The following is a 27,612-nucleotide window of genomic DNA, read 5'->3' as shown; positions in this document are numbered from 1 at the left end:
GGGACTGAGCTGACCAGATAAAAGTTTAGCCATCTACTGTGCCTAACACATCCATTAAAGGCAGTTTATCCTTTGATCTATCTGACCTTATCTTGCACTGGAGGTATGAAAAAATGCCTGTAGGGTGGCCTCTGCCCATTTATATAACAAACAGCAACGTGGATGACTGCTCAGTAATATTTTCTATAAAGTAGGTCACTGTATAAACTATCACACATCCAACTCTGTGCATATGTCACATCTTTTATGGTTTATTTAAGAAACAAGGGATGGAATCCCAGCAAGATGGAATACAAACCATCATCTGGTGAAATAATAACTGCAAACAGAGTAGACTCCAGTTCAGGAAATAAACCACAGCAGACAATAGAAGCAGCAAACCGAATAGTTTAAACTTGTGCTCCTAAAATAATTGCAAGCTATAATGGCTCAACACATACTTTATGAAGCACAAAACAGCACTTCGTGAAGAAGAAAATATGAGAAAACTTAGCTTGGAAAGAATATACTATAAAACTGTTCATGCAGTAAGCATCAGATGCTACTCTGAACTTGTGTAAGCATAAAGAATAAAAAACATTCCTGTGTAAACAAATGTAACTGCTGTAAAGTGAAACACTCTTGCACTGAATGATATCTCAGTGCTTTGAAGCAGCATTAATAGTTACTTACTATCTCTGTCCTCAGTTCTACCTTTTGCAGCAGCCTCATTCATTCCTTAGCTATACTATCTACCTTCTAAACCAGGACTGTGGTAAAGATACCTCAGATAAAAAACTGTACTGTGGTTTGCACAGAAAGGCAAATTTTCTAAAACCCAAGCATGGTGTTTGGACCTACTATGTATTTGTGTAAGGATTACATGGGTAGAAGAATACTTGGTTATCTTATGAGTACTAAGTGCTTCCTTAATGGTACAAGAAAGCTCTCTTCCAGCTATGGTTTCATTTTTGCCATATGCCAACTAAAATGATGATGCCATTTTAAAAATAAGGTTCAACAATATGATAGACAGCTGCTGGCAATTGATCACCAGTGAGCTGCCTGCTTAGGACCTAACTGTAGGCAGTGTTTTCAGGGTTCAGAATACTATCACGTTTTCTTAGTCAATTTGACACAGCATTTGTCCTGCGTAATGCAGCTGGAGGGCTCCTTGCCTTTGTCTCTAAGAACAAGGAGAAAATAAGAAATTGGGAAATGCCAAGTATTATATCATTCAATAGCTAAGTTTAAGATGTGACTATCGAACTACCTAACAAAATTTACAGCTGCATCTTCTTATGCTGTGTATCAGTAAGGAATAGATGGAAGATACTATTTTCTACTTAGGGACTTACTGCTCCTTTTAGAAGTTGCTATATCCTCTTACTTTCAAAAATCCATATATTACTATATTGCATTAACACAATTATTTATATTCAGACTTGTATCCGACTTCTCATTTTTCTTGTGTCACTTAACTGGTCTGGTAGCAAGCATTTCTCACTAGTATTATATTTGGCAGCGCAGGGGGTTGTAAAACCTCATTTCAGGCAAAATCCAGTAGTTTTCTTTATTTAAACCACTGTCTTAAAATAACATTTACAAATTCTTACCAGGCTGCTAAAACAGAATTTGTAATGAGCCTTCCTGCTATGTTCCATGTTGCATGTTAAATAAAAACATTAGGTATTTTGCTTATAGGGTCCATTTTCAACAGCAAACAAGATATTCTTGCATAGACAAGTGGTGTATTTATAGCTCACTAGCTAACCATGGTGTGAGAAAAAGACAAGTTCTGCTTCCATTTGTAATTTCCTTTTGTGTATTTAATCCCTTTAACATTAGAAAGTTACTAGAAAGTTGATGTTAAAAGGTAGCTACTAACACTTCCTCTTCGCTCTACTAGAATAGACCTCCTTACTCTTCACTGAAGTGATTACTTGCCAACAATCTGCTGGATAGATCACTGAAGTCTTCACCAGTTACATATTCCAGTCCTCCAGTGTAATCTGTGATTGCTCCCAAGGAACACAGTTGCAAACAGTTCATTTTTCAAGGCTAGAGAAGTCTGGTCCTCCTTTGCTGTAATTTCCAGAAATTTCTGCCCCACTGAAGTCAAATCCAGGGTTCTGATGGAGACAGAAGTTCAGCATACAGATTATTCTTAACAGAACTGATACAAAGAAAAAAATAACATTTCTTGCAACATTCTACCACTCTAACAAGGACATAAAGGTACAATTTGTTAACTGGATTATTAACACTGAAATTCTTTTGCCAGGAGAACGCATTAACAAACATTTAATTGCCCACTGCTGAAATTCCTTTGTAATGCCATTCTCCATTAGGCAAGCACTTCAACCTCCCAGTGAAGAAATATCAAGAAAACTCTTAAGAAAATTCTCTGGTTTTTTCACATGCCTTGAAATTACAATTTTAGATGAAAAAAAAGTAGCCCCCATACTAGATAAAAACATTGATATAAATTATCATCTTGGTTGTAGTGCTGATCCATCTATTAAGTTTCTAAAACTCTGTAGAGATGAATAGGAATAGCTGAGTACTGGAGCTGTGTCTGAATAATTTAAGCAAGTTTAGTTAAAGGGCAGAGCAATTTTTGAGTTAACTCGTTTCAGTCACCTGATGTTATACACAAACTATTCAACACAGAAAGATGTTACAAGTTTATTATACATAGAGCTATGACACAGTTCTAGATAATAACAGAAATATAGGTAGCCTATCTTCAGTGACAATTTGTTACAATTATGGATCAAAACCTTAAAATACCAACACAGCACCCTGCAACTCAATTTTTCACCAATTCTTCACACAGGCTACAGACAGAAGCACCTCCTGATAGTATGCTGACATATCATGTGTGTACGCATCTCCATCTTGAACTACCATCTGTTTCCATGGCACTACACAGCAGAACAATTTTACTCTGCTTTCATGACCATAACCCATGTCTGCAAACACAAAACACAAGCAGTAAAGTGGGGGCCTTTGACTTGCCTCTCTTTGGAATCGCTCCAGTGTAAGTTTCCTTTGCATCTGGTCTTGAACCCAAGGATCAGCAGCGTATTCATTTTCTAACAGAGATGTCCAGCAATTTCCAGCATCTCGATTAGTCTTCATCAGAACAATTCGTATCAGTTTTCGGTCTTCTATTGAATGAGGGAAAAAAAGGAAACAACCATTAGTGCCCTATGTGCAAGCCTTTTTGTTGCTGTGCTGAATTCACCAACAACATGCCAAAGCACAGGACTTTTTTTGAGGTAGTTTAAGTTCTCAATGTCAAAGGGGGTTATTAATAAACAGAAATATAAATAGGAAGCAAAGTTTGCCTGTACAGCCACACCTCACTTTCTGACCTAAAAAACATAACAGTGGTTTTGTGGAACCATTCTGGTCCAAGTCTATTCCAAATAAAACCTTCTGGAGAGGGCTGTGATGGAGAAAAGATTTAGGGTCAAATATAGGATAAGATATAGGTCAGCTAGAGGAATAACGAAGTATTGGAAGCCAAGCTCTATAGAAGGTTACTACTTGTAAAAGGCACCATTACCTACCATTAAGTGATTTAGAGTTACTATCAGTCATTTCTCTCTTAGAATAACATGGAAATCCTTCAGAAAATAACATGGATCAGTACAGTCCTTAAACTTTCCAATATTTATCAAGTAAAGCAGCATTTTGCTCCATAAGAACCTTAGCCTCATTTTCTAATTGCTTTTTAATGCTTTTGGACTGTAGGTTTTGTCACCTACCCCAGAAATACAATGCACAAATAAGAAGGGAAAAAAAATAAGAGAAATAAAAGTTGCAGAGGCACAAAGCTGCACTGCTCTAATTTTGGTGTGTACGAACATTCATTCCTAGGAAGCATATTTCCCCCTAAGCCACAGGATGGTGCCTTCCCAGATCCAACATTTCTACACTGCCATTAACCTCAGACCTTTGTGCTACCTTCGTTTCTTAGCATGGCAAGGTGATCACCCCTTTATACAGAACTGAAACGGAATAAGAAGAAACAAGGATGAATAAGAATGGGATGGGGTGATGCTGGTAAACTCTTCTGCAGCATATTTTGTTTGTACCCCCCTCCCAGATGTCACCTCAGATCAAGGTTATTACCTAAGGTCCACGTTCCTTCATCAGCTATCGTAGAGTCAAAAAGTTTACCCTGCAAAGACATTCACTGCATTACAGGACAGGAAAAGCAACTCAGCCATAAGCTCACATGTAATCGTACCTTATTCTGTTCCACCGCAAAGGGAAAGGGCAGTCATGCCCCACACATATAGTCTTAAACACGTTATCAGAGGTCTATTTTTTTTTTTTACTGCATAATAACTTGGCTTGTTTGTCTGCTTTTAATGTAGCATTTGATGCATTAGAACCTTTACTGCCCCCGTTTTCAGTGCCACACACGGCTCGCTCTCTCTCTCTTGTGTGCCCCTGTGGCACAAGCGGTAGAAGTGCCGCTCTGCTACACAGGAGGCTCGAATCCCGGGGGTTGGACTCGATGATCTCTAAGGTCCCTTCCAACCCACACAAGACTATTATCCTATTACTATCCTACTGACATCTCCCACCGCCCCTCCCGTTACCTGCAGCACCTCCCGGCCGCACACAGACAGTGCCACGCTCCTGCTCTGCAGGTTACAGCGCACATCCTTCGCTCTCGTGCCCGGCGGCACCTGCACCTCGATGAACACCTCCTCCAGGGTCTGGTACCAGCGGCCCCATGGCGTCCCGCAGGGAACCACCCCGCTGCGCTCCTCGAACGGAGCCGACATGTGACACAAGGGACGGGGAACAAACCGTTCCACCCCGATCGGAAGTGAAACGTCGGAAGTGCTAAGTTCTCTATCAGGCAACGCGCATGCTCCAGGGAAGCAGCGCTGATTGGTGCCTTTGAATGTGGGGAGCGGCGGGTCGCGCCGTGAGCAGCGTCTGACTGATTTCAGCTCAGAAAAACCGAAACTTGTTGCTGTTCTTTCCGCTTCTCTCCCGTTCTGTGCATCTCGTTCATAGCACTTGACATGCTGCGAGGCTCCTGTGACACCAAGTCTTCAGCTGCCCTGCGGGGTTCTTCGTCCTCTGAGCCGCATCAGCACGTTAGGAAACATAAGAGTGAGTATATCTACAAGTTGTGCTGCAATGCTTTTGTAAACTACACTTGTGGGTGTTTATGTGCTGCTTCTTTGTTCTTTTGTTTTAAGCTTTGTTGGTTTCTTTCTGCAGCTCATTGCGTACCTTCCCACTGTAGAAACAGGGCTGTTCCTGTCTTTTTTCCAGGAAGCTTTTCATACATGACCCCTACTGAGCAGTACAGCCCATGCTTTAAGATGCACAATTTAAGATCTTTAGATTTGCCTTTAGCGATATTTTCAAGGCTTTTTTAAGTTATAAGGAGTCTTATGGTTGAAACCTATCAGTGTGAACCCAGGTGGAGGTATAAGCTTGGTAGAAGCTCTTTCCTCAAGATGTGCTGCTGTCTGCTAGTCAATTTCTGGTCTTTGTTGTGTGCCCACCTGACTAATATTGACTGCTTGTTTGCAGTAAGAAAGCAGTTAGCTTTAGGTTGTGAGCTGGGCAGTCTAATAATTGCAGAGCGTTCTGTCTTTTGTATAGGAAATTAATTATCTTCATCTATTTTGGTGGACTTTTACTAACTGTATGCATGCACACGTTTTTTTCTTTGTTGTTCTGTATCCTCCTGCAGGTGAGACAGGTTTGGATGATGAGAAGAATACAACTGCCTCTGGAACTGGAAGGAGACTTGCATCTCTTGGATCACTGGTAAGGTTTTCTTGTGTTTGCAGCACTGTTTATTTTAGGTAAATCTCTCTGTGTTTAGTAAATTCACGTAGATTTGATACAATTGCTGTTAACTTACTTCCGTAAAATGCAGAGCATGTTATTGTGCCTGGATTCCTTAGTAGTAGAGGAGGGAAAAATAACTGGATTCTTGTGATGACACGATGATTACCTGAGCCTAAAGAGTGGCTTGTTGGCTTTGTAGACTGGCTACACAATATTTTCATTAGTTTGTACTGGGTTTTTTGGTTTGCTTTGGTGTTGTGTTTATCGTAGTCTCATACTTGCTCATCAGAGAACTGCAACACAGCTGCTTCTCTTAAGATCTTGTTTCTGCTGCTTTCATATGATGGCTAGACCAGAGCATGCACCTAGTGGTGAAATAAATGAAGAGGGAATTATACTGTATTTACAGGTTTTCAGTGCAATCTCTAAGGCTGTAGATTTGAAGATGACTATGTTAATGAGTTGAATAATAACTTTGACTTAGTAATTCAGTTTATTAGTACTTGTGAAATAGGAAGAAGTTTTGTGAGTCCAGCTGCATTTAAGAGGTTAATGTGTTGTTATGTAGCTGAAGAGATGTGCAGGTCTCACGCTTCTCCAGCCTCCTTCCCATCACAATGGCTAGGAGCTCTCCATTCAAGAAAGGACAACAGTAAAGCTGATTTATTTATTTTTTTGTGACCATATCTTTCATTGTGTTATCAATACTTATTAGTTTAGCAACAGTTGAACATATGCAGTTAGAAATCAGTTAAAATATTTCTAATAAGTTTGTTTTCAACAGCCGGTTAGTGGGAATGTGAAGCCTAGAAAAGATCTTATCCTTATGAGAGAGAAAAAGAAGCAGAAGACACTGGAGAAGGAGGTATGAATACATTATCGGAGAACTGCATTCACTTTATGTTGGCCACTTTCCAGAGCTAAAAAGAGAAGCTGGCAGAATTAGCTTCTTTTACGCAACAGTGCACAAATGCTCTATGCAGAGCTGAGATTATCAGATGTTATGGTTTGTAGAAAACATTGGGCTTGTTAATGGAATGGAATTGTATTAATTCCTGCTAATCCTGAGCAGCTGTGAAGCTAAACCTTTTTTTTTAATAGAAAATAAAGCAATCTACTCCTATATTTTCTATCTCTGAAAAGGGTTTGTTATTTAACAGCTATAAAAATCGTGCTGTTTTTCCCCTCAAAAACTGCTATGATTTTGAAGTTTAAGAGGCAGCTAGCTTTTCCTTTCAATACACGTCTATGTACTCATATCTACTCCATTTGTCTCAGTTATCACGTTGTCTTTGTATTTTCTAGCCAAGGATGTGTTTTCTTGCAAGTCAGAGATAAGACTACTCTAACTCAAATTACAGGTTGCTGGTCCAATAGCACACAGACAACTGAGAGCAGAACTGCAGCTGTATGGCATATTTTAAAAAAAGATAAGGACAATTTGGTATTATATCCTGTCTGTGAGTGACAGATTGAAGATAAATGTTCTGAATATAAGCCAGTACAATTCAGATATTCAGCCATGTCAGGAAAACAGCAGTCATAACGTAAGGATTTTAAGAATAATAATATCATAAAATAGGAGAGACTATTTGTTGTGTTTTAGATTCGTGTATTAGTGAGAGAACGTGGAGAGCAGGATAAAAAACTTCAGGCCCTGGATGAAGACTTTGTTAAGATGGAAGCTAAGCTGAGTGCTGCAGTTCAGGAGAAAACATCTCTTCTGGCAAATGTTGCTTGCCTGAAAAAACAGCTTCTGGAATTAACACGAACCAATGAACTATTAAAATCTAAGGTAAGAAGACAAATAGATGCTTATTTACTTTGACTTGGCTGTTACTGAATTCCCTGGACATGAATAAACTTCCCCATTGACACATTTTCTGCACTCCTTCATTGCCTCATGTTTGGAGTGTGTTTTGTTTGGGACATTGTGTGTTAAGGTAAGGACAGATCTGGGCTTCCTAATGTGAGTTACTGGGACCCAGAGAGATCAGTGTTGTGGGTGGGAGGAAAATACTGTTTTAAAACACAGAGTGTTTCACATGAAGGTGTTTATGCTTACTGTCTTATTAATCTCTAATAAGCTATCTGAAGACAGTGTGCAGAAGAAAATGAGCAGTCTATGTATGGAGTTAATGAAGCTCAGAACCAAGAGGGATGCTAAGGAGAAGGTAAGCTGCTTTGTACTGTACAGGATTGATCTGCCTAGGAACGGTCAACAAAGAGCTTGCAGCAGTTTTTTCTTTTTTTTTTTTTTCTTTCCTCAACTCAAAAACTGCTTTTCATTCAATGGAATTAGGAAAGATAATAATGAATGATCCTTATTTCGCTTTTGATATGTGAAGTTCCTCTGAATAACAAACTGTAGAAATATTTGTTAGATACATTTTGTTGACTACATAGATATATTTGTTGACTACATTTGATGTAGTCAAAAAGCAGTGGCCTCAAATTGACTCTTAGCCATTGAATGGGAGCTTTCAAGTCATGGCCTGAACTGCTGATTGAGTACGTAGGGAGAGGACTGGGTCAGCCCTGGGAGCACAGGTGAAGGCAACACAGCTGTGTGACCTGAAGGGCTGCAGCCTGGCTGCACTTCTCTTAGGCCTCATTGAAGGGCTGACTGCTGCTGGGGAAGGGTCTCTTTCTGGAGATCCCTCCTTGGCAAAGCTTTCCCCTGCGAACTTGGAATCTTCTGATGTGAGTGAGCAGTCTTTCCTTCATTTATAGCACCTTTCTGTCATGCTGGTCTTTCTGTCATCAAAGCTCTGTTACAACAGAGAAAGAAAGGTTGTAATACGTTTCCTCTCATATTGATCTGTCCAATTGCTACAGCTGTGTGTGGGTTTTCTGGGTAGTGTATGCCTGTAGTTGTAATGAACAGTTGTTATATCTGCAGATGGGTAATTTGAATAAAGGAGTCACATTTAGCATAGGGGCTAGTACTGTAATTAATTTCTGGTTGAGTTAATTAAAAATTAATATGACTCAAAGAAAATTAACTTCTGTCATACTAGTTTTGGTGGTAACACTGACCTTTTTCCAGACTGCACTTGCGAAGCAGGAGAACATGGAAATGAAGCTGCAGGAAGTACAGAGGAATCTGGAGCATTCAAAAGGAAAAGTAGCACAGTTACAAGAAAAACTGTAAGTAGTAAGAAAAGGAATGGATGTAGTAACATGAATATCTGAGCTGTTTGTAGCTTGGAGAAAAATTAAGGCCATCTTTCTACTGGGAGGAAACAGAAATTAACAGTGGCCTGAGATAAAATTTATGGTGAGATGTTTGGATGTTTGCTGTGGGAAAATTTTCCCTATATGAAAAGGACTTTTGCTCCCTTTTAATATCCAATTGCTTGAATTAGTACATTTTTTATATTTAGTTTTGTGTATTTTAACTGTAATCTAATATTGTAGGTAATGCAATTCACGAAAGGCAACGATAATTTGTCTAACCAATGCAGCCTGTCTAACATACTCAATTGTGCTAAAATGTGGTACAGTGTTGTTAGTGCAAATGGAAGTGTCAGCCACACTTGATAATGGGAAGAATGCATTAGTATTAAGTAGTGATCCAGTGACAGATTACTAGTTGCTTACCTGTAAACAAATAACCTATGATGTTATAGATACTACAAATAACTCTGATGTACTTGAATATTTCTATTTATAGTGCAAATGTCTTGGGTTTTTTTTTTAGGTCTGCTACGGAGAGAGAGAAAGTGGAAGATAAGTGTGACACTGAAAGACTCCTGGATTATATCACAGAGCTCAGGTAAAAACTGTTCTGGAATTGGACTGTGTTAAAAGGCAGTAAAACTAAGCTTTTTTTTTTTTTTTTTTTTTCCTCAGTGAAGCAGAATTTTGGGAACAATTCTACAGTAATAAGAGTGTGGGAGGGAAAAAGTGGTTATCCTTCCAGACAGATGGGAAGGAGTTAAGGTGTATCCACATTTAGAAAGTTATTTGTATACAAAACTCAGCTTTTGTTTTTTCTTCCTCTGAGCTACTGGAATTTTCTGTTTTTTATTTTATATTTTATAGCTGTGATGTTTAATCTTTGTTTCTGGCACTTAAGAATATTGATTTGGCTGTGAACACTACCAGCTTAGTGCTATGTAACAGGTGGAAGCACTAACCAGCTCCTCAATGATGTGTACCTAGCTCAGAAAATTGTGAAAACACAAAAGCATTCCAATTTAGTTCCCTTCGATCTGAACCTTCCTTCTCCACCAGCGTCCCATTTCTGCCAGTTTACTCAGTAAGAGGTTCCTCATGAACTTGCCTAAAGTTTCTACTTATTGTGAAGTCTGGTTTATTTGTGTGTGTGCTTTTCTGTCAAACTCATCTTTCTAAAAAAAGCAGGTGTAGAGATGATCTGTAAATGAAGTATTGTGAGTAATTTTATTTCTAATTGAACTTAATATCAAAATTGGTATTTTATTATTGTTTAATTTTAAGTAACTTGTGTTAATGCTGCAAAAAAAAAAAAAAAGTCTAAGTAAGGAAAGGAAGCTTTCCTGCTAAAAACAAACAGTATTCAGTATTCCAAGCATCTCTCATTTGTGCCAAAGTGAAATCTTAAAAATGAAGTTATGGTAACCAATAAATGTTGTTCTGTAGTGGTGCTGCAGAAGCTGTAGAGAAATACAAGCTAGGCGTTGCTCAGATGGAGGAGATGTTGATCAAGAAAGACCAGGACATCAAGATCCTGAGGGATGCACTCCAAACAAAAGAGGAAGAATCAAACACACTGATTAGAGCACTTAATGAAAAGTGTGAGTTGCTTGAACAAGAGAAAGGTAATTGCTACTTGTTGAATGCTGTTCATGTAGCTGGGATCACATATGCATCCTATAACAAATGTTTGTCTAAAATGGTAGTGTGGATTCCAAATCATATCTCAGCTTCAGCTGAAAACAGACCAGCCTGTTTGTATCTGTATGGAAACAACTGAGTCTATGTTTATATTTCCACATACTGAAGTAAATAGTGTAAAAATACGAACTGTTTCAATGCTACTCTTCAATCAAAAAGGTGAATGCTTGTTCTTTTTGATTAAGAATCAGTACTATACACCTTTATTTCACTGTTAGTGGTTTATACCCAAGTTCACAGAGGTACTGGGAGTATGTCCAGGAATCCTTCTTTGCTTCTGCTCCCCTAACTCCACTCTACTCCTCACAACTCTGAGGGAACCATTTAGTAGGTTTTTCCTGTCTGTGCTACTTTATTTGATAAAAGCTAATTGTTTGAGCTGATGTTTGCTACCATTCATGCCTAATTAGAAGTGGGATTCTTTCAGTTGGTTTTGATGAATTCCAAAGGGGGTAATATATGAGGTGGGTATTTTCCATGCTTAACTAACTTTACTTAGTTATGCTATTTTAGTTTTAGAGTAGATGTTGTGCTTCTTTGAAGGCAGAGAAGGCATTACCTATTGCATTCTTGCTAACTCTATGCAGAGAGAGAATCATCTGAGAGCAGAGGAAAAATCTTGAGTATGAATGCTGAAATAGAAGAGCTGAAAAATAAAGCACTTGTAGAGGAGCAAGAACACCAAAAACTGCTTCAGAAACAAGAGGAGTTCATCTCTCAGCTGCAGCAAGAGAGGGTAAATATAGATTCTAATGTAGTCTGAAATACACTTATCCAGAGGAGTGAGACTAAATTGTTTTTTGTGGTTACACATGAAGTTGCTTTATGTCTAATGGTATAATCCACAGAATGTACAAGTGGGTGCTGGTTAGCAGAAACTGTGCTGTTCACAGCTAGTGTACGACAGTTCTAGTTTGCCCATTTTTCCCTTACTTCTGTGCTTTAAAGTTTCAAAATTGCCAAGCAGCTTTTAATTCTTAAGTAACTACTAGTAGTTTTAAGTTTTGTTATACTCTGCAGGAGTTGTCTGCATCTATGCACCAGAAGTTACTAAATCTTCAAGATGAGGTAATGAGTGAGAGATGTCTCCTGGAGGAGGAGCTCAAGAGTGCAATGAAGGAGCTGGACAAACTCCATGCCAAAGAGAAGAAAGCTGAGAAACTGGTGAAGCTGTTGGAAGAAGAAACCAAATCTAAAGCCCTTGAACTTGCACAGATGGATGTGAAGCTAAAAGGGTTTGTAAAACAAACTGAGTTGAAAGCTACAGAATGAGAAAAGTTGAATCAGTAATGTATACAATGCTTTTGAGCACTGAGGTTTTAAAGAGATCTGAAATACATATAAACTTTTCTTGCTGCTTTAGATTAATTACAGAAGGTAGAACCAATCTGAGTGATTTGCGTAATTTTAAGTTACCGTTATTTAAATCATGCTTAAAGTGCGGGTACTTTAGTAATGTGAAGCTACTGTTAAATGGTAGCTCCATCTGTGTTGCATTAGGCATTTATGCCCTAGAAAGGGCAATTGCTTGGAAAGATTTTTCAAGTGAATTGTTATTCATGTTAATGTCTGCTAGTAAGCTTTCTATACATCATATCTATTCCACGAGTATCCTGGAAGCTGGAGAGTGGAGAAGTGTTTTAGTTAAAGCTGCTAAATCTGAAGGTTGTGCTTGAATTCATGAGAAATTGTGACAGAGGATACTGATATGTCAGGAGTAATATACTGCTTCTCCTGTAGGCTTACTCTAACTGCTAACAGCATTTGGTAATGTGTTCAGATGTGCTTTTGACCCACGTGCAATGTTGAATGCTTCTTTCAGGAAGAATGCTGAGTTGGAGCAAATCAAAGAAATGCACAGCAATACAGTTCTGCAAATCCAAGAAGAGCTGAACAACACACTGCGTAAACTGGGAGAGAATGTTGCTGAATTTGAAAGGTATTTCAGTTCCACTAAAGACTTGGGCAGTCTTTATTTTATTTTTTTCCATTAGCATTACAATGATTTATGCTGCCTTTGTTCTTGACTTTGTATATTGAGAGCTAGTATTTGAGCAGTGTTTTTTGTGGTGGAGTATTTGGTAATAAGCAATTTATTTTGAGTACTAGTCAATTGTAATGACATGCTCACAAATCAGGAAGTTGTGGATGTTTCTACCAAAGTGTAACCAAGCACTTGAGTGCTCCTCATTCTCAGTGATAGCTGTAACTGGTGAAGAGTATCTGCACTCTGAAATAACTTGCAGAAAGCCTTCCTGATTCAGTGCAAGTTTTCAGACTAAACAAGATTCTTTTTTTCCTACAGTTCTTGCAAACCTTTCTTCTCAAAATATTCAGGTAAATATATTGGTAAGAATGCAAGACATCATCACAAGTGTTGATGAATCCTTCCAATTTAGTCAGTCTTTTGATGTTTTCTACCAAAGCATAAGTGAGCCGGCCACAGTATTGCTGCTTAAGGCTTTATGGATTTATACTTAATCTATATGTTGTCTAAAGTAGCAATACTTCTCTTGCTTTGTCCTACCAGCTACAAGACGACAATAGCTGAAGAAATACACAGTCTTACAATGGAGAACACTTCTCTGCAGGAACAAGTTGCTGACCTGAAAAAAATACATGAAGATAATCTACAGCTGCTTCAGGAAGCAGAACACGCTAAAAACAAGACAAAGGAAGAATGTGCAAGGTACTGGGCTGACAAACTTTTCCTTTAGCTAAAGAATACTAGCAGAGACTTGCCTGCCTTCTGTGCTAGAAATTAACGCTGTCTTATCAAATAAAGTGAGTACTTGGCATAATCTTTTATTTCTTTTTCCCAATTCAGGAGTTTGAAAATTCTGATAGACAAAATGAGTTAAGATTCAGTTAATTAGAAGACCAGTTGATTCAGTTAATTGCTAGGTGGCTTTCCTTAATGTGGAACATAGGTACAAGTTTAACTGATTTTGTTGGAATATTGCTCTTAGAAATATCACTTACAGTGACTGTTGAATAAATAAGCTCTGTGGAGCAGACAAGTATTTAATTTGGATGTGACTGTGCCACTGCTTTCTGAATATCCGTCATCTCAAATTCTGCTTACAAGCAGATGCTGTTTAACAAATTACCACACTGCAGTGAAGGAAAGAAAAGCCTTTGTTTCGTGTGCAGCTCTAAGTAGCAAAACCAGCAGTTGTCCTAGGCCAGTTGTTGTGGATGTGCTTCTCTCACCAGCTAATTGCAGCTTAGTGGTTCAATGATGTCCTTCCAGCTCACTGTAGCAGACCATAAGTCTCCCGTTGTGGGCAGCTGCTGACTGGAGGTTATGAGACAGTTGGGTCTCAAAAGGTACCTGTATACAAATGGAAATTAGTATTGGGCAACTGTGGTAGTTGCTTGCACATGATGGATCATGCCATATGTGCTAGCCTGCCTTTTCCTCTTCTCATAATGCAGCTCCTAGCTAGCTTCCAAAGCTGAGGCTGGATTTCAGTAAACAACTATGCTCTAGTCTTTCCAGCCATTCAGTGGATCAACTATTAACTGCATTAAAATTCCTTTCTGGCTGAACTGATTTGGGCAGTTTCTGATCTCCACAACTAAATCACTTTCCTCATGATCGTTGTTTCTTTAATGCTTCTGCTGTCTTGTTTACTCATAGCCAGGATATTAAGGTAATCCTGAACACGGTCATAGCATGCTCTGACAGATTCCAAAACACTTCTTCTGTTGAAGGTGTTGTCCTTTCTTATTTCCCCAGCTGCTCGGTATTTCCTCCACTTTCTGTTAGAGTTGTGGGTTTTTTGGCTTGTTGTCTGAAGAGTTATTTTCTATTTGATTTGGTTATGGTAGATGGTTAGGAAAAAGATTCTTAGTATCTAACTAGATGGTGCAACAGCTGAGGTAAGAGATGGAAAGCAGTATATTTGAGAGCTTGGAAGACCTTGGGAGTCATCTACGCTACTTGAATCAACCTGTGCATTAAAAGTCTAATTAGCCAGGAATCTTTCCTTAAGAGTTACTAATATTTAACAGTCATAAAAAAACATAATGTTGCCATGCTTTCAAAAGATAGTTTTCTTGTAGAAGTTACGTTGTAGATCTTGAACTTGAGTGTTTTCTGTACTATGTTTCTATCTTACAGTACTGATAATACAGATCTTAAGCTGTTACTGGAATAACTGAAATTCTAAATGTGGTTAATTTTATTTTCCCAGTTAGAGTAACTTAATATATGAAATAAAGCTAAGCATAAATAATTAGGGTTCATTAAGGATGGCTTATGTTTTCCTCAGGATGATTTTAGAAGCCCAGACAAAGCTTGCACTAAAAGAAGCAGAAGCAGAGAGAACAAAAGAGTCTTGCCTCATACAAGTGACAAAGCTACAGGAAAAACTGGAAGAGCTAACAGAAGATCTGAAACAAAAGTCTGAAGTGGAAAAGTCAAGGTGACTTCTCTGAAGCTAAACTTGGGTATTGCAGCACACCACAGTGTGAAAACATGCTGAGAGCTAATAGTAGAAATGATGAATCTCTACTTCTTGCATCTTAGGAAAACTATACATGATGATGTGATCTCTAGCTTAAAAGAAGAGATAAAGACCTGGCGTAATCTATATGAAGAACTGCATAACAAAACTAAGCCTTTTCAGGTGTGTAAGGCAGTAAATTCTCCTTGATATCTTGTTAATGTTTCTGTGGTTGAGTCAAGTTCTGGTCTCTAGAAGTAAATATGCTACTATTTCTTCATTTGAAAGGCATCCTGCAGTGATTTCCTAAGTTACTATATCTCTTGAAACAGTTGTTTCCCTTCCCAGACCGATGTTTGTACTTCAGATCTCAGTCTGGGAGGAAGGGTGCAGTGGGGAAAATAAAAACACTCAAAACTTTATTTTTGTTAAATGTGCTATATATTTCAGCAACAACTAGATGCATTTGAAGCAGAGAAAAATGCTCTCTTGAATGAGCAAGGTGCAGCCCAAGAAGAACTGAATAAACTAAGTGAAGCATATGCTAAGCTACTTGGCCACCAAAACCAGAAACAAAAAATCAAGCATGTTATGAAGTTGAAGGAAGATAATACCCACCTGCAGCAGGTTTGTCAATTAAGATGTTAAAAATGGAGAACTGATCTGCTTGTTTGATTGCTTTTTTTCCTGCTACATCTTCCAAAGACTTGCAGGTTAATTCTAACTCTGTTTTTCATAGTTGTTACTTTCCCTGCTAGGTTAGAATAAGCCATCAGTCTCTGAAGCAGCAAGGGAATCTGTGTTGGAAACACTATATGTAGAAGTATCTTACTATACTTAATCTAACTTCTGAGTCTTGTTTTCTTCAGGACATAACAAAACTGCGTGCACTTCTTGCAAAAGAGAAACAAACAAACAGAGATCTGCAGGAGCAGCTACATAAAATTCAGGGCATTAGGCGTTTTGATCCTTCTAAAGCATTCCAGCATAATAGCAAGGAAAATGTTCCTCCAAAAACTCCTTTTAAAGAAGGTAAGCATGGATATTCATGTAACTCGGTCCTTGTGTATCTTAAACATATCCAAAAAAGATATGATAGTCTTGTTTAGTGTACCTCACTGGGAAATGAAGGAGGTGGCATCTCTTGTAGCCTCTAGTATCTGCTGTGAAATACAGCTGTGTAGTGTTGTTTTTCCAGTGGGCTTTTTGCCACTGCACCTCCTAGCTTGTATTGCTTTAACCCAAGATATATTTCAAATCAGACAACAGAACTTGTTTGATGTGGAGAAGTGGTTGATGTGGTATTGGAAGATGTGAACTTAATTATTTTACTGTCTGTCACCTGCTAACATTCCTTGTGCAGCTTACCTTTTGTAGCAAGCACTACCTCTTAGAAGAGCAGCAGGTGTAAAAGGTACTCGGCCAGATGCCTGAGCCCTTCTTTTTTAGCTGCTACCTTGCAAGACCATATACTGCTGTTAGGTGTACAGGTAAAAGCAAAAGGCCTGTAGGTGAAAAATAGCAAGAGCAAAGGGGTGCAAAAAGGGAAGCAGACTAGGAGAGAAGTGGCAAATGACTTTCAACTAGACACTGGAACGTACTCTGAAGTGAAGGTCTGAAACTGTGGTCCTGCCTGCTAGGTGGAATCTAGTGCCTCCCTCTGCACCACCTGACAAATACCTGCTCAGTGTGGAGGGAGCAATAGTGCAAAACATAAACTCATTGATGTTTTTCCTTTGCAGGTAATAGAAACTAAGTTTAGTCTTCTCACTGTTGAGAGACTTCTCACCAATACGCTCACATACTGCGGAGGATTTCAACAGACTTCTCAAGGTGAACTTGTGTGCCATCTGTATTAGATGCTATCAAGTAATCACACTAACAAACAATCCATTTTCAGAAAAACTATTTGGTCATACTCTTATTTGCAGATGGCATAACTGATATATTGCAAACTCCTGGTAGTATCACTGTAACTGCCATTGTTTGACTTGCTTTGTTTTCTGAAGTTACTTAGCTGGTTTTCAGCAGGTCAGCTTATGTTTGGAAAAGGTGGATAATTGTTAGGGATAAAGGGTGACAAACACAAGGTGCCTTTGTGAATATGTTGTTTTGTAACTATCTAATTTCTGCAATTTATGTTAAATTGATTTTTGCTGGTAATAGTTGCTTTGATGCCAATGGCAGAAATGATGTCCGAAAATCCTTTTTCCTTAATGGCTTTATGTATTATAGATCAATTGTTAAAACAACACTGTGTAGTTGGCATGGATATTTTTAATGGGATCCATATTTAAGACATGCTAACTTCATTCATGGGGCTGGATAATGTGACTCTCCAGAAAAGGATTTCCAGGTCAAACTCAAAACAACTGCCTTGTCCACCTAAATGTTTGTATCATGTGGCCAAGGTAAGTGTCTAAAGGGAAGTTTGTTCTACAGATGTGCTCATAAGACTTAAATTGTTGTGGTCATTTTAACTGTCTATCTGAACTCCTGTTATATGAAAGAGAATACCAACAGAACTTGGTTTGACTGAGAGGATGCCTACTACCTGCTGATTGTACAGAGATGAGTTTTTGGCAAGGTGGAAGTAATCTGTTGAAATGCATCAAAAATCAAGGATATTTTAGAATAAATATTTTTAATGATGCTTTGTCTTTGTCCTTTGTGAAGAGATGAAAACCAAAATCAAATGAAAAAGCTGATGGAAAAACCCTGACAAAAAGAAGTGTTTACACTAATGTAAACTCGTTTCTAATTTCAAGAGATTAAAGCAAGTGATTGAAAGGCTCTACGAAGCTCAAGCAAAGAAACGATGGTGCTGAATTCAGGTCACTTATAAAGTATCCAGGTTCTATGTCATGTTACTTTAAGTTTGTCAAAGGGTAAAAGCATAGCAAGTGCAGTGAAGTACTGCAAGTAGTGCAGGAGCACCTTTTTGTCTACCTCTTTCCTGTTACCTCAGTGGTTAAAGCTTTCTGCCCAAAGAGGCAGCTTTGCTTAAGCCTATTTCAAACACTTATTAAACTACCAGGAGCATGTTTTACGCAGGCAAAAACAAGGGAGCAACTCTCAGAAGTGATTGGGTTTTCCTTCTTAAAGCAGTGCAGTTTTAACTTGAAAATGTGAATAAGTCCAGAGCAAATGTGCAAGTGGTAAAAGAGGAAGCTGACTGTCTTGGAGGTTTTTTCTATCCTTGCTTCAATGAAAAAGGGCAGGGCAGGGAGAGCTTTGAATTGTGCAGTGGCTGCACTTGCTCGTGCTGCTGTTACCAAGTTCCTACTGAGCAGCTTAAGGGGCATGAGTGCGAATAAAACAAAGCTCAATAGCATTCAGAACCACACGTGATAGGCCTTGGATTAGCATCCTGGTTTGGAAGATCAACATAGCTATTGCTCCTTTCACTCTGTGTTTTCACTGTGTGCTCGCTGCAGACCAGAGCAGGGAAAGGTGCAATCACTTCTTTATCTGGTAATTACTCCTGAAGTAATAATGCCTCGAGTGCTGGTGGAAGCAGGGCAGGTAAGGTGCTGGGTGAGGGGAGGAAGAATTGCTGTTGCACGTCAGTATTGGAAATTAAGGGAGGAGAATGAGGGAAAGAGAACTAGCACTCGTTTCTTTAATTACAGCACAAAACAGTGCTTTAGTGACCTATTGCTGTGTTATGCTTAATACACCATTATGTGGGCTTTAACTGAGTTGATATTAATGATTTTACTGCTTCAACTAGTTTAGATATAATAATCTATACTTAAAAACATAAAAGTGACGAAAGATCCAGTACCGACTGTGTGAGTACGAGACAAAGCGACTCAGGAACGTTCTTACAGGTACGGATCCTGGCTACAAGCAGTTCTGTGGGGCTCTGGGCAGGGGGTAGTGCTGCTCCGGGGTTCCGAATTACGGATGTTATAACAAAACTTTATACTGACTATCACGGATTATTATCTATTAGGAGGTTCCTGCAAGGGAAGAAAGAAACCTTCGCCCCCACCCCGCCTCCGTTAACGGCCTCCTACCCGCCGCCCTCAGCCCCTTTCAGGCCCCTCGGCCTATCAGCGCTCGGTACCGCGCTGCCCTGCGCCGGGCGCCGCCCTGTGAGGGCGCGTCCCTCGGCACGCACGTCCGCCGGCAGCGGGGGCGCAGCGGAGGAGGCCGAGGCCCCGGGGGGCTGCGTGTGGCGGCCATGGTGGGCCGCGAGAAGGAGCTCAAGATACGCTTCGTGCCCGGGCGCTGCGAGCTCGTGGAGGTGCGCGGGGACACCGCGTCGCCTTCCAAGGGCCGCGGGGTTCGGACGGGTGGGGGCCGAGGAGCTGCTGAAGGCTCGGCAGTGCGGGGCGTGCGGCGGGGCCGGGTCGCAGTGTCGGTCTGTTTCGTACCGGCGGGCGCACCGCTACCCGAGCGGCTGAGTTCCGCGGCGCCGAACGACGTCCGCGGCCCCTTGGGCGCTTAGCAGGCCCACCTCTGTCCCCGCGGAAGCGCTTGGCTGTAGCTCCGCGTATCGCTGCTCCCGCGGGCGTTGTACTGCTGCGCGACTGAGGCCGCCGGCAGCGCTGCCACCGCCTGCCCCGGCCCGATGTGGGCTCAGTCCGCGCGGGGCGATGTGGCGGTGGATCCCATCTTGTCGTTGTTACGGCAGGGCCGTATTTCAGTGGGAATTGTTGAGCTCGTCCTAGATCTTGTGTTGTCTTGTTGTGGTTCCTTGTGTAGCTTTGGTTGGTCCTGGTTCTCAACTCAAAGCGTGTCTGCTGCTTCTGTAGATGATACTCTTGTGTTTTGGTGATGTGCACAAAGTAACGTTATGGCTCGTAGGTGTTACTTGCCAGTCTCTCCACATCTCACATGAAATTACCCATTTATGTTGGTCACTTTATGGTAGCTGCTGTGCTTTTAGAACACGTTTGCCTTCTGCTTTCTGCAGCAGGTCCTTGATGTGGATGAGCAGATACCCCCTGTCTGCAGAAGCAGCAGTCATCTCTCCCATGGGACTGAAAAGTCCCTGACAGAGAAAGCAATCACCATTTCCTTGTTCCCGCTTCTCAGAGGCACATGGATGGCCCTGAGGAGCAGTCTACACACTTCTGTTCTCTGATCAGAATCAACATAAAGATAGAAGTACTTATTTTTTAACGTAATTTGTTGTAGTTGGCTGTTTTCCAGATAAGAGTTACCCGTTTTCACCCAGTACTTAGAAGAATAAATCCCTTTTTTGCCCATAATGCTGAGGAACATAGGTGCATGGTGCTGGGAGCCTCACACAGCTGCTTTGGGCTCAGCTGTGCCCATCACACCTCTGTACCTGGCAGGACAGAAACCTTCAGACGCAAAGGGCAAAGGGCAGAGAAATCATTGCTACAATCAGCCATAGTGAGCATGTCGTGGTGCTGAAACCATGAGGATGCTCAGAAGGGAATGGGGTATCAGAAGTGCATAGTGTACTCAGTAAGCAGTGTCCTTGTGCATGGTGCAGTTGGGAAATCCAAGATTGATAGTTCCTGTATGCCTGAAGCTTTCTTTATTGGCATAGCAGCATGTGCTTTCATTTTTGTTCTTAGCAGGATTTTGCTCAACAATATGTGTGGAAGGAAAGCATGAAAGGGAATAAAGGTTGCACAGACAGCTGTGAGTCAGTGTTTGCAGTCTTGAGAGCCTGACAGTAGTGAGCAGTGCTGGGGAGAAACAAGCTCTATGTGGACCAAGTTATGTAGTCATCCCGAGTACTGAATGTGCTGTGGCTGAAGTAAATCCTTACTTGGTTGTACAGATGGAGAGATTAAGTAACCTAATCGCTTTCACCTGCCTTTAATAAGCTAAGACAAGAGGGTGATAGTTTCGGTTTATTTGTTATTAGGCCAGTGTGGTCATAAACAATGAATTACAGTTTTATTTAGTAATACATATGTTACTCCAGAAGTAATGCCTGCTATTTGATAGAGTAAATTCTCCGCTACAAAGCACTGTTTTTCAACACTTACCATTATTAGCTATGCATTTTCACTCACATCCACTGTCCAGTCTCCGTGAATGTTCAGCAAGTGCTGAAGAGTGGCACTAGGTGCCATTTTTCTCTGCATGGAGGAGTTCAGTATCACACCTTTGTTTCATACACACTTCCATGTCAGATATCGTTGTGTCAGACTGTCCCTCTGCTGCCATCTGTCACACGGCAACAGAATGTAATGGAATATTGTTGGAAAGGTTCAGCCTCTATGGCCATCCCACTGGCTTCTACCTCTGAGATCATGGAACAACATAATAAAATAGAAGACATTACTTTCAGAGATGCCCTTGTAAAATTCTGGTCTTCCAGTGCCATGATCACTGTTGAGGCACCTACTGTGGATTATGAATGAGCTTAAAATTCTCACATTTGAATTTGTCTTCTTTGGATGGTTGTGTTGTTTTTTCTCCCTCTATTGTGAAAGTACAAGATTTTCTTATTTGAATTTTGTCTTTAGCATCTTCAAGAATATGTTTAACTACTTGACTCTGTACAGTATCAGTGCTCCCAGGTGTTTGTTTTCTGTGAGGCACTCTATTCAAAACACATCACAGTGAAAGCTCATTAATACAGTAACGCTCCCTGTAGCCTTGCTAACACTTTAAGATGAGAAGCCAATAAATAACAATGGAACACAAAACTTCTCCTGTTCTCCTCTCCTAGGAAGATATTGATATTCCCAGTAGACGAGTTCTGATCACGGGTGCTACGGGACTTCTTGGTAGAGCTGTGTTTAAAGAGTTCAATGAAAATAATTGGAATGCTGTTGGCTGTGGATACAGAAGAGCTCAACCTAAATTTGAGCAGGTTAATCTTCTCAACTCTGTTGCAGTTCATGACATTATCCATGATTTTCAGGTGAGTTTCTGGAGTAGACAGATAAGGTACTTGACATGGCTAGTTGACAGTGCCGTTCTGATACTGGCCATGTGGCTTCAGTGGAAGTAAAAGTTTGGTAGAGCTCTAAAATATTATATCATTGTCTTTGATCTAACTGGAATACAGGTTTGCTCTGTAGGTACAAATAATTCTGAACTTTGTCATCATCACCATAGAGAGAACACAGGTGGTACATATAGATATCAGTACGCCAGCTCTTGTGGTATAAAGAAAAAGGTAATCTTGAGTTTCAGTGTAGTAAGTAACCAGTAACCACATGTCTAGCATGCAGGATGAACGGCATCCTGTTTTCCTGTTCTAACTTGCAAGGGGACTATGTGAAACTTGAAAAACATTATTCAGGGTGCCAGTTTAGAATATGTCTTTAAATATCCCATTAACAGTCTGTATATGTGAAATAAGGCATGGGAAAATAGCTTATACAAAAGTAATTTGAGTAATTTAATTTTTTCTGTAACATTACCAGTGAGATATTGCATTTTTCTGTATTTTGCATTATTTTGCTGTTTAAAAAAATAAAAGACAACCTCAGTCTTTCTGTTAGATTGAAGTTACAGGTCAAGATTGCAAAACTTATAGTCAGGTTCCCTTGGTGCTCGGATACAAAACCTTGAGGCAGTTTGGTTCTGTTTTGCTACCTAAGGAAAACTTGCTTCTCAAAATAATGCTACTTCTTTTACTGTTTTCACAACTTAGTGAAATGCCTTTTATCCTGAGGGCGTTAGGGTCAAACTGCAGTTTCTTCATAATGTTCATTGTTCTAAATTACTGTTTAATTTCCAGCCTCATGTTATAGTGCATTGTGCTGCTGAGAGGCGTCCAGACGTTGTGGAAAGCCAACCAGATGCTGCTTCCCAACTCAACGTGGCTGCTTCAGGGAACTTAGCAAAAGAGGCAGGTAAGGAGGCTGTCTCATGGATTTGGTGCCTTTAGATACTATATTTACGTAGGCAAAAACAAAAATATGAGTTACTCAAAGTTTTGAATGTTATTTCTGCTGCCAGAGTGCAGTTGATCCATGTTCTATTGAGAGTGATGTACTTGTCTGTATCAGGGGATCAGTGAAAAGACAGAAGGAATGAATGGGTCTAGAAGACAGTCCTTTGGAAATTTAAGGGTTTGCTGAGATTTCAAACAAGAAATGAATACAAATGGATTACGTATAAACATTTGCCTTCCAGCTGGTATTGGAGCATTTCTGATCTACATCAGTACAGACTATGTATTTGATGGAACGAGCCCTCCTTATAAAGAGACTGATGTACCAAATCCCCTGAATTTATATGGTAAAACCAAACTGGAGGGTGAAAAGGCAGTCCTGGAAAATAACGAAGGTAAGAATACACTTGCACATTTTTAATAGAAATTTCCTATTTTGCATAGTTGTATTTTAGCTTAATAAATTCCTGTGTCAGGGATAAAGTTGCAAAGCCGTGGAAAAACGGATTTAGAAAGTAGTGTTTGGTGTTCATAAAAAATGCTTTAAGGAAGTAATGTTCAGAATCATATTCTGAGTACAAACACATTCATTGCTTTTTGTTTCCTATTTGTACTTGTTTACTATCACCAACAGATTTCTTAACACTTCCAAAACATCTTTCAGGTTGTGGTATGACATTAGAGCTTATTTGTAGCCCCATTAATACTCTTCATAATACTGTGTCTTTTAGGTGCTGCGGTACTTCGGATTCCTGTTTTGTATGGAGAGGTGGAAAGACTGGAGGAAAGTGCTGTGACTGTTATGTTTGATAAAGTGCAGTTCAGTAATAAATCTGCCAACATGGACCATTGGCAACAAAGATTTCCTACAAATGTGAAGGATGTAGCAGTTGTTTGCAGACAACTTGCAGAAAAAAGAATGCTGGTAAGAATCTTGAGAAAAATTGGGGTAAAATCAGATCAAGCTCTCAATGAACAACTGAAAACTACTTCTAACCTGCATTATCCTTTATATTTCTGGAACGGTGGGAAAGTGCTATCTGTAAGAGTGCAGTGTCTGCCTTACATGACAGTGTGCAAGTGTTCTGATGTTTAAAACAGAAGTGGGCAAAGGGACAGGAAGATCCTTCCAAACATTGTCATGTTTCTTCTAGTACAAAGACAGGAACTACAAATGCATAACCTTTTGTAACGTGCCTTCTACAGACTGCCATGTTAGACTGAAAAAAGCAGTTGAAAGTAATTTCAAAGTTGCTGCTGATCATTGTATTTAAGAACATTGAGATGACAAAAGTTTAACTGGTGGGACGAAGTACTTTATTGCTTTTATTTAGCAGCGCATCTAAAAACACTTGATTTTTCTCATAGGTAAAGCTTTTATAAAGAATGGGTCTAGCATATTGTGTCATATTGTGGATATGATGCTGTTGGTCTCTGAACTAGGACTTGCATGTGGTTAGTTGAGCATTCAGAACGTGTGTGCTGATTTCTGCCTTTTTTTTTTTAAGTGAATAGTATAGAACAGCTGAGTTTTTTCTTGAGTTCTTTCTCCCCACTCATTTAACTTATTAATAGGTTGATTTGGCTCCTTCGTGTTTATGCTGCAGAATGCAAGCCGTTTTTGTGAAGTTTTGTCTAATGAATACAACACTAATTTTTAGTGTCAGTCCCTGGTCAGGTGTTTCTTTGGAGGCAAATTGTTCCCAGAACATCACTGAGGTGCTGTAACATGCTTGTCTGGATGGGATTGTTCTGTAAGCTTAATCTGCGTAGTTTTTACATGGGAATTAGTCTGAAGGCTGGCTGCTTTATTTTCACTTGTGCTTCCTGTTTTCTCTTAGGACCCCTCCATAAAAGGAACGTTTCATTGGTCTGGCAATGAGCAGATGACTAAGTATGAAATGGCGTGTGCCATTGCAGATGCATTCAACCTTCCCAGCAGCCACTTGAGACCAGTAAGTGATACACTGTTAAACCTGTAGAAAGATGAGAGCATTTTATCTTTTCACACAGTAGGTCTGGGTCTCACACTGGATCCACAAGTAAACTTCCTCTTCAGGGCAGTCTGTATGTGTATTCCTAGCACGTATATTCCAAGGGTTGTGAATTAGTAGCAGCTGGAACTGAAACGTGACTTAGAAGATGGAGAGAAAATCTTACTAAATCTATTTCTCTTCCATTATACTAATGAAGACAGGGCTCTGTCAACATTTTTGGTCATCTTTTTTACCTTGTAACTACTGTCATGACAAAAATAGGAATAAAACAAGGAAGTGTGTAGGTGGCAATAGTTATTTGAGAAATGTCACAACTCAAGACACTTCACATCACTCTGCCTGATGTCTCCTATGCTGAAATGGAGTTAACTATAAAAATAAAAAAGCACAAAAACACAATACAGGGGAACTTAACTGAATAAAAAGCTTCTAAATTAACATGTATATGAGAATAAATACTCAATGTTTTGCCATTTCTACTTGTCTGATGGTGTGTTCTTTTTTGTATTAATTTTTTTGTTAGATTACTGATTGTCCAGTTGTGGGCGCTCTTCGGCCAAGGAACGCTCAACTTGACTGCTCCAAGTTGGAGATGCTGGGGATAGGTCAGAGAACACCATTTCGAGCTGGAATCAAAGAATCACTTTGGCCTTTCCTTGTTGACAAGAGATGGAGACAGACTGTCTTCCATTAGTTTGTAACTTTTTTAGTAAAAGTATGGTATGTGGCACTTTTTTAAAAGAAAAAAAAAATAGTTTTGTATGAGTGTTCTTAAATTGTGACACTTAAAAGTTTTCATTTAATCAGGTAAATGTGTGGTCTTGCACTAGTAAAATCGTTAGCCTAAAAAAGTTCAGTGACAAACACTGAGTCTGTATGACACCACAGATCCTTCCTTCTTTTAGTACCAGTCCAACTTAAGTGTTTATAGCAGGTTGTGGTTCTTAGTAGTCAGCACCTTTTGATGCTAAGAATGACTCAGATGACTTGTAGACTTCTTTTTGGCTGAAACATGCTGTTGATGCTTCAGGCCTGTGCCATCGCTGTATATACCATTTCACTTCCTTGAAAGACATGGTCAGTTACTTTATCACCAAAAATCTGGGTTAGTCGTTTTTAATTTCTGAAGTTGTTGTTACTATGAAGCTGAACTGAAACGGGAATTGTAAAATGTTGTTTTGCTTGAGCTTGAATCAAAATGTTTTTTAAAAAAAGTGAAACTTTATTTTTGCAATTATCAAGTGTACTTTTTATGCTTGGAATATTTTCAGAGTGTTCTGTAATTTAATGCCTGCAGCTTCATATTTGTATGGCAAATTCTCTGCACTTGTTTTAATGATCACTTAAAGCTAGAATAGGGTGAGGAAAAATAGTTTTGACCTTTATTTTGGGGTGGGTATTGGAGGTGACTTCTTTGTTTTGATATCTTCATCTTTCTCTTCTGAGTGGTATTTGGGATTGGTGAAATTATTTGTAGGAAGATGTCGCTAGTAAGTACGTGTGAGAGGAGAGGAAAGGTATTTCAAGAGTTTATAGCACTCCAGCTTCTTTTGCACAGACTCACATCTTGCACTGATGCAGCTTGTTCTGGAACAGCTAAGTGCATATGTTAAATGTTTGCACTGTGATGTAGCCACAGTAGTCTAATATAACCAAACCTTGAATCTGCTTATATTTAGTCCTTGAAAGTGAACTCAGTAGCTACTTAAAAGTAGAGGAAGAATGTGGTTTGTAAAAGTTAGCTTCCTTCTGAAGTTGTTAAACAACGGAAATGCTCTGAGGTTGCCAGCAGAACAGAAGCAAAATTAAGAAAAGCTGCATTTTTATGATAATTTATTGTTCTGAGATTGAAATGAAGAGTGGATGAGGGGTGAAGGTGTTCATCTTTAAAAAAATATCTGGGGGGGGTAAAGGGTGGGACAAAAACAGACCAACTTCAAATCATACAAAGGTCAGCTTTACATTCAGTTCTTTAATTTTCAACTGCCATATGTATGCTAAGAGTTCATTATCCTGGTTTGTTTTCAGTCTGAAGTCCTGATATACACCTGGTAACCTGTTTCCAAAGTGACAATAAATATATATTGCAGCATGAGAAACATTTGTCCATTCTTTATTTTCTCCCAATATTTGTTTGTTGGAAGTCATAAATGCTTCAAACTCCTGCCAACTTCAAGTGATTGTTCAAAGTACGGCATTAGAAGGTCAGGCCTGCTTGAATATTTATATGCATTGCACTCTATCAGCTAGGGGTTCTTGAGGTCATACATGAAAACCTCTTAAACACAATTTCAGCTCAAAATAATCTTTTAGCTCTTCTCATGTTTTACTGTATAAAGGTTTCAAATGAAGCTAGATGGTCAGAAGCTCATGATTTGTCTCATCAAAGAAAAGGAAAGGTAAGATACAAAATGTCACACTGGTATTTTTGTGAGTCTCTGTCTGCTGCCTGGAAGCGGATCTGGCCAAGTGATCAATGCAGCTGTCAGCACCATGTGAAATTACCGTAGCTGAAGGAAGGCAGAAGCAATGTTCTCTTAAGTACTGCAACCTTGTGCAAAGGAGATACCCAGTCTCCCCGCTAGGGAGGTTTAGAACTAGTTGCTCTGTACTCCCCTCTAAG

General features: G+C 39.6%; 3 protein-coding genes across 4 annotated transcripts; 2 read left to right on the top strand and 1 right to left on the bottom strand.

Moving 5' to 3' along the window:
- Positions 1-227: 227 nt before the first annotated feature.
- Positions 228-4,858, bottom strand: NUDCD2 (NudC domain containing 2). The gene is made up of 4 exons (XM_015875958.2): positions 4,599-4,858; positions 4,123-4,171; positions 3,001-3,152; positions 228-2,111 (listed from the first exon to the last, which is right to left on the bottom strand). Exons 1-4 carry the CDS (start codon positions 4,785-4,787, stop codon positions 2,028-2,030), a joined length of 474 nt encoding a protein of 157 aa, XP_015731444.1. The 5' UTR covers positions 4,788-4,858; the 3' UTR covers positions 228-2,027.
- A 50-nt stretch (positions 4,859-4,908) lies between these two features.
- On the top strand, positions 4,909-17,802 carry HMMR (hyaluronan mediated motility receptor). The gene is made up of 17 exons (XM_015875955.2): positions 4,909-5,124; positions 5,717-5,793; positions 6,602-6,682; positions 7,424-7,612; positions 7,905-7,991; positions 8,867-8,967; positions 9,521-9,595; positions 10,444-10,622; positions 11,286-11,434; positions 11,719-11,933; positions 12,521-12,637; positions 13,229-13,387; positions 14,976-15,128; positions 15,233-15,332; positions 15,600-15,776; positions 16,019-16,181; positions 16,892-17,802. Exons 1-17 carry the CDS (start codon positions 5,034-5,036, stop codon positions 16,903-16,905), a joined length of 2,127 nt encoding a protein of 708 aa, XP_015731441.1. The 5' UTR covers positions 4,909-5,033; the 3' UTR covers positions 16,906-17,802.
- Positions 17,803-18,629: 827 nt separating this feature from the next.
- MAT2B (methionine adenosyltransferase 2B) lies at positions 18,630-27,088 on the top strand. Of its 2 annotated transcripts, none has more exons than XM_032447359.1 (7): positions 18,630-18,674; positions 21,817-22,011; positions 22,837-22,951; positions 23,235-23,387; positions 23,724-23,917; positions 24,834-24,947; positions 25,513-25,730. In XM_032447359.1, exons 1-7 carry the CDS (start codon positions 18,645-18,647, stop codon positions 25,681-25,683), a joined length of 972 nt encoding a protein of 323 aa, XP_032303250.1. In that variant the 5' UTR covers positions 18,630-18,644; the 3' UTR covers positions 25,684-25,730. The 2 variants fall into 2 exon arrangements, with proteins under 2 accessions (XP_032303250.1, XP_015731442.1); XM_015875956.2 differs by lacking the exon at positions 18,630-18,674 and adding an exon at positions 19,246-19,401 and having other exon boundaries at positions 25,513-27,088.
- Positions 27,089-27,612: the final 524 nt, after the last annotated feature.

This window comes from Coturnix japonica, chromosome 13 (assembly GCF_001577835.2).
Source record: "Coturnix japonica isolate 7356 chromosome 13, Coturnix japonica 2.1, whole genome shotgun sequence".
NCBI lineage: Eukaryota > Metazoa > Chordata > Aves > Galliformes > Phasianidae > Coturnix > Coturnix japonica.
Note: the sequence above shows the minus strand (reverse complement) of the source record. Positions and strands in the feature narration are given on the sequence as shown.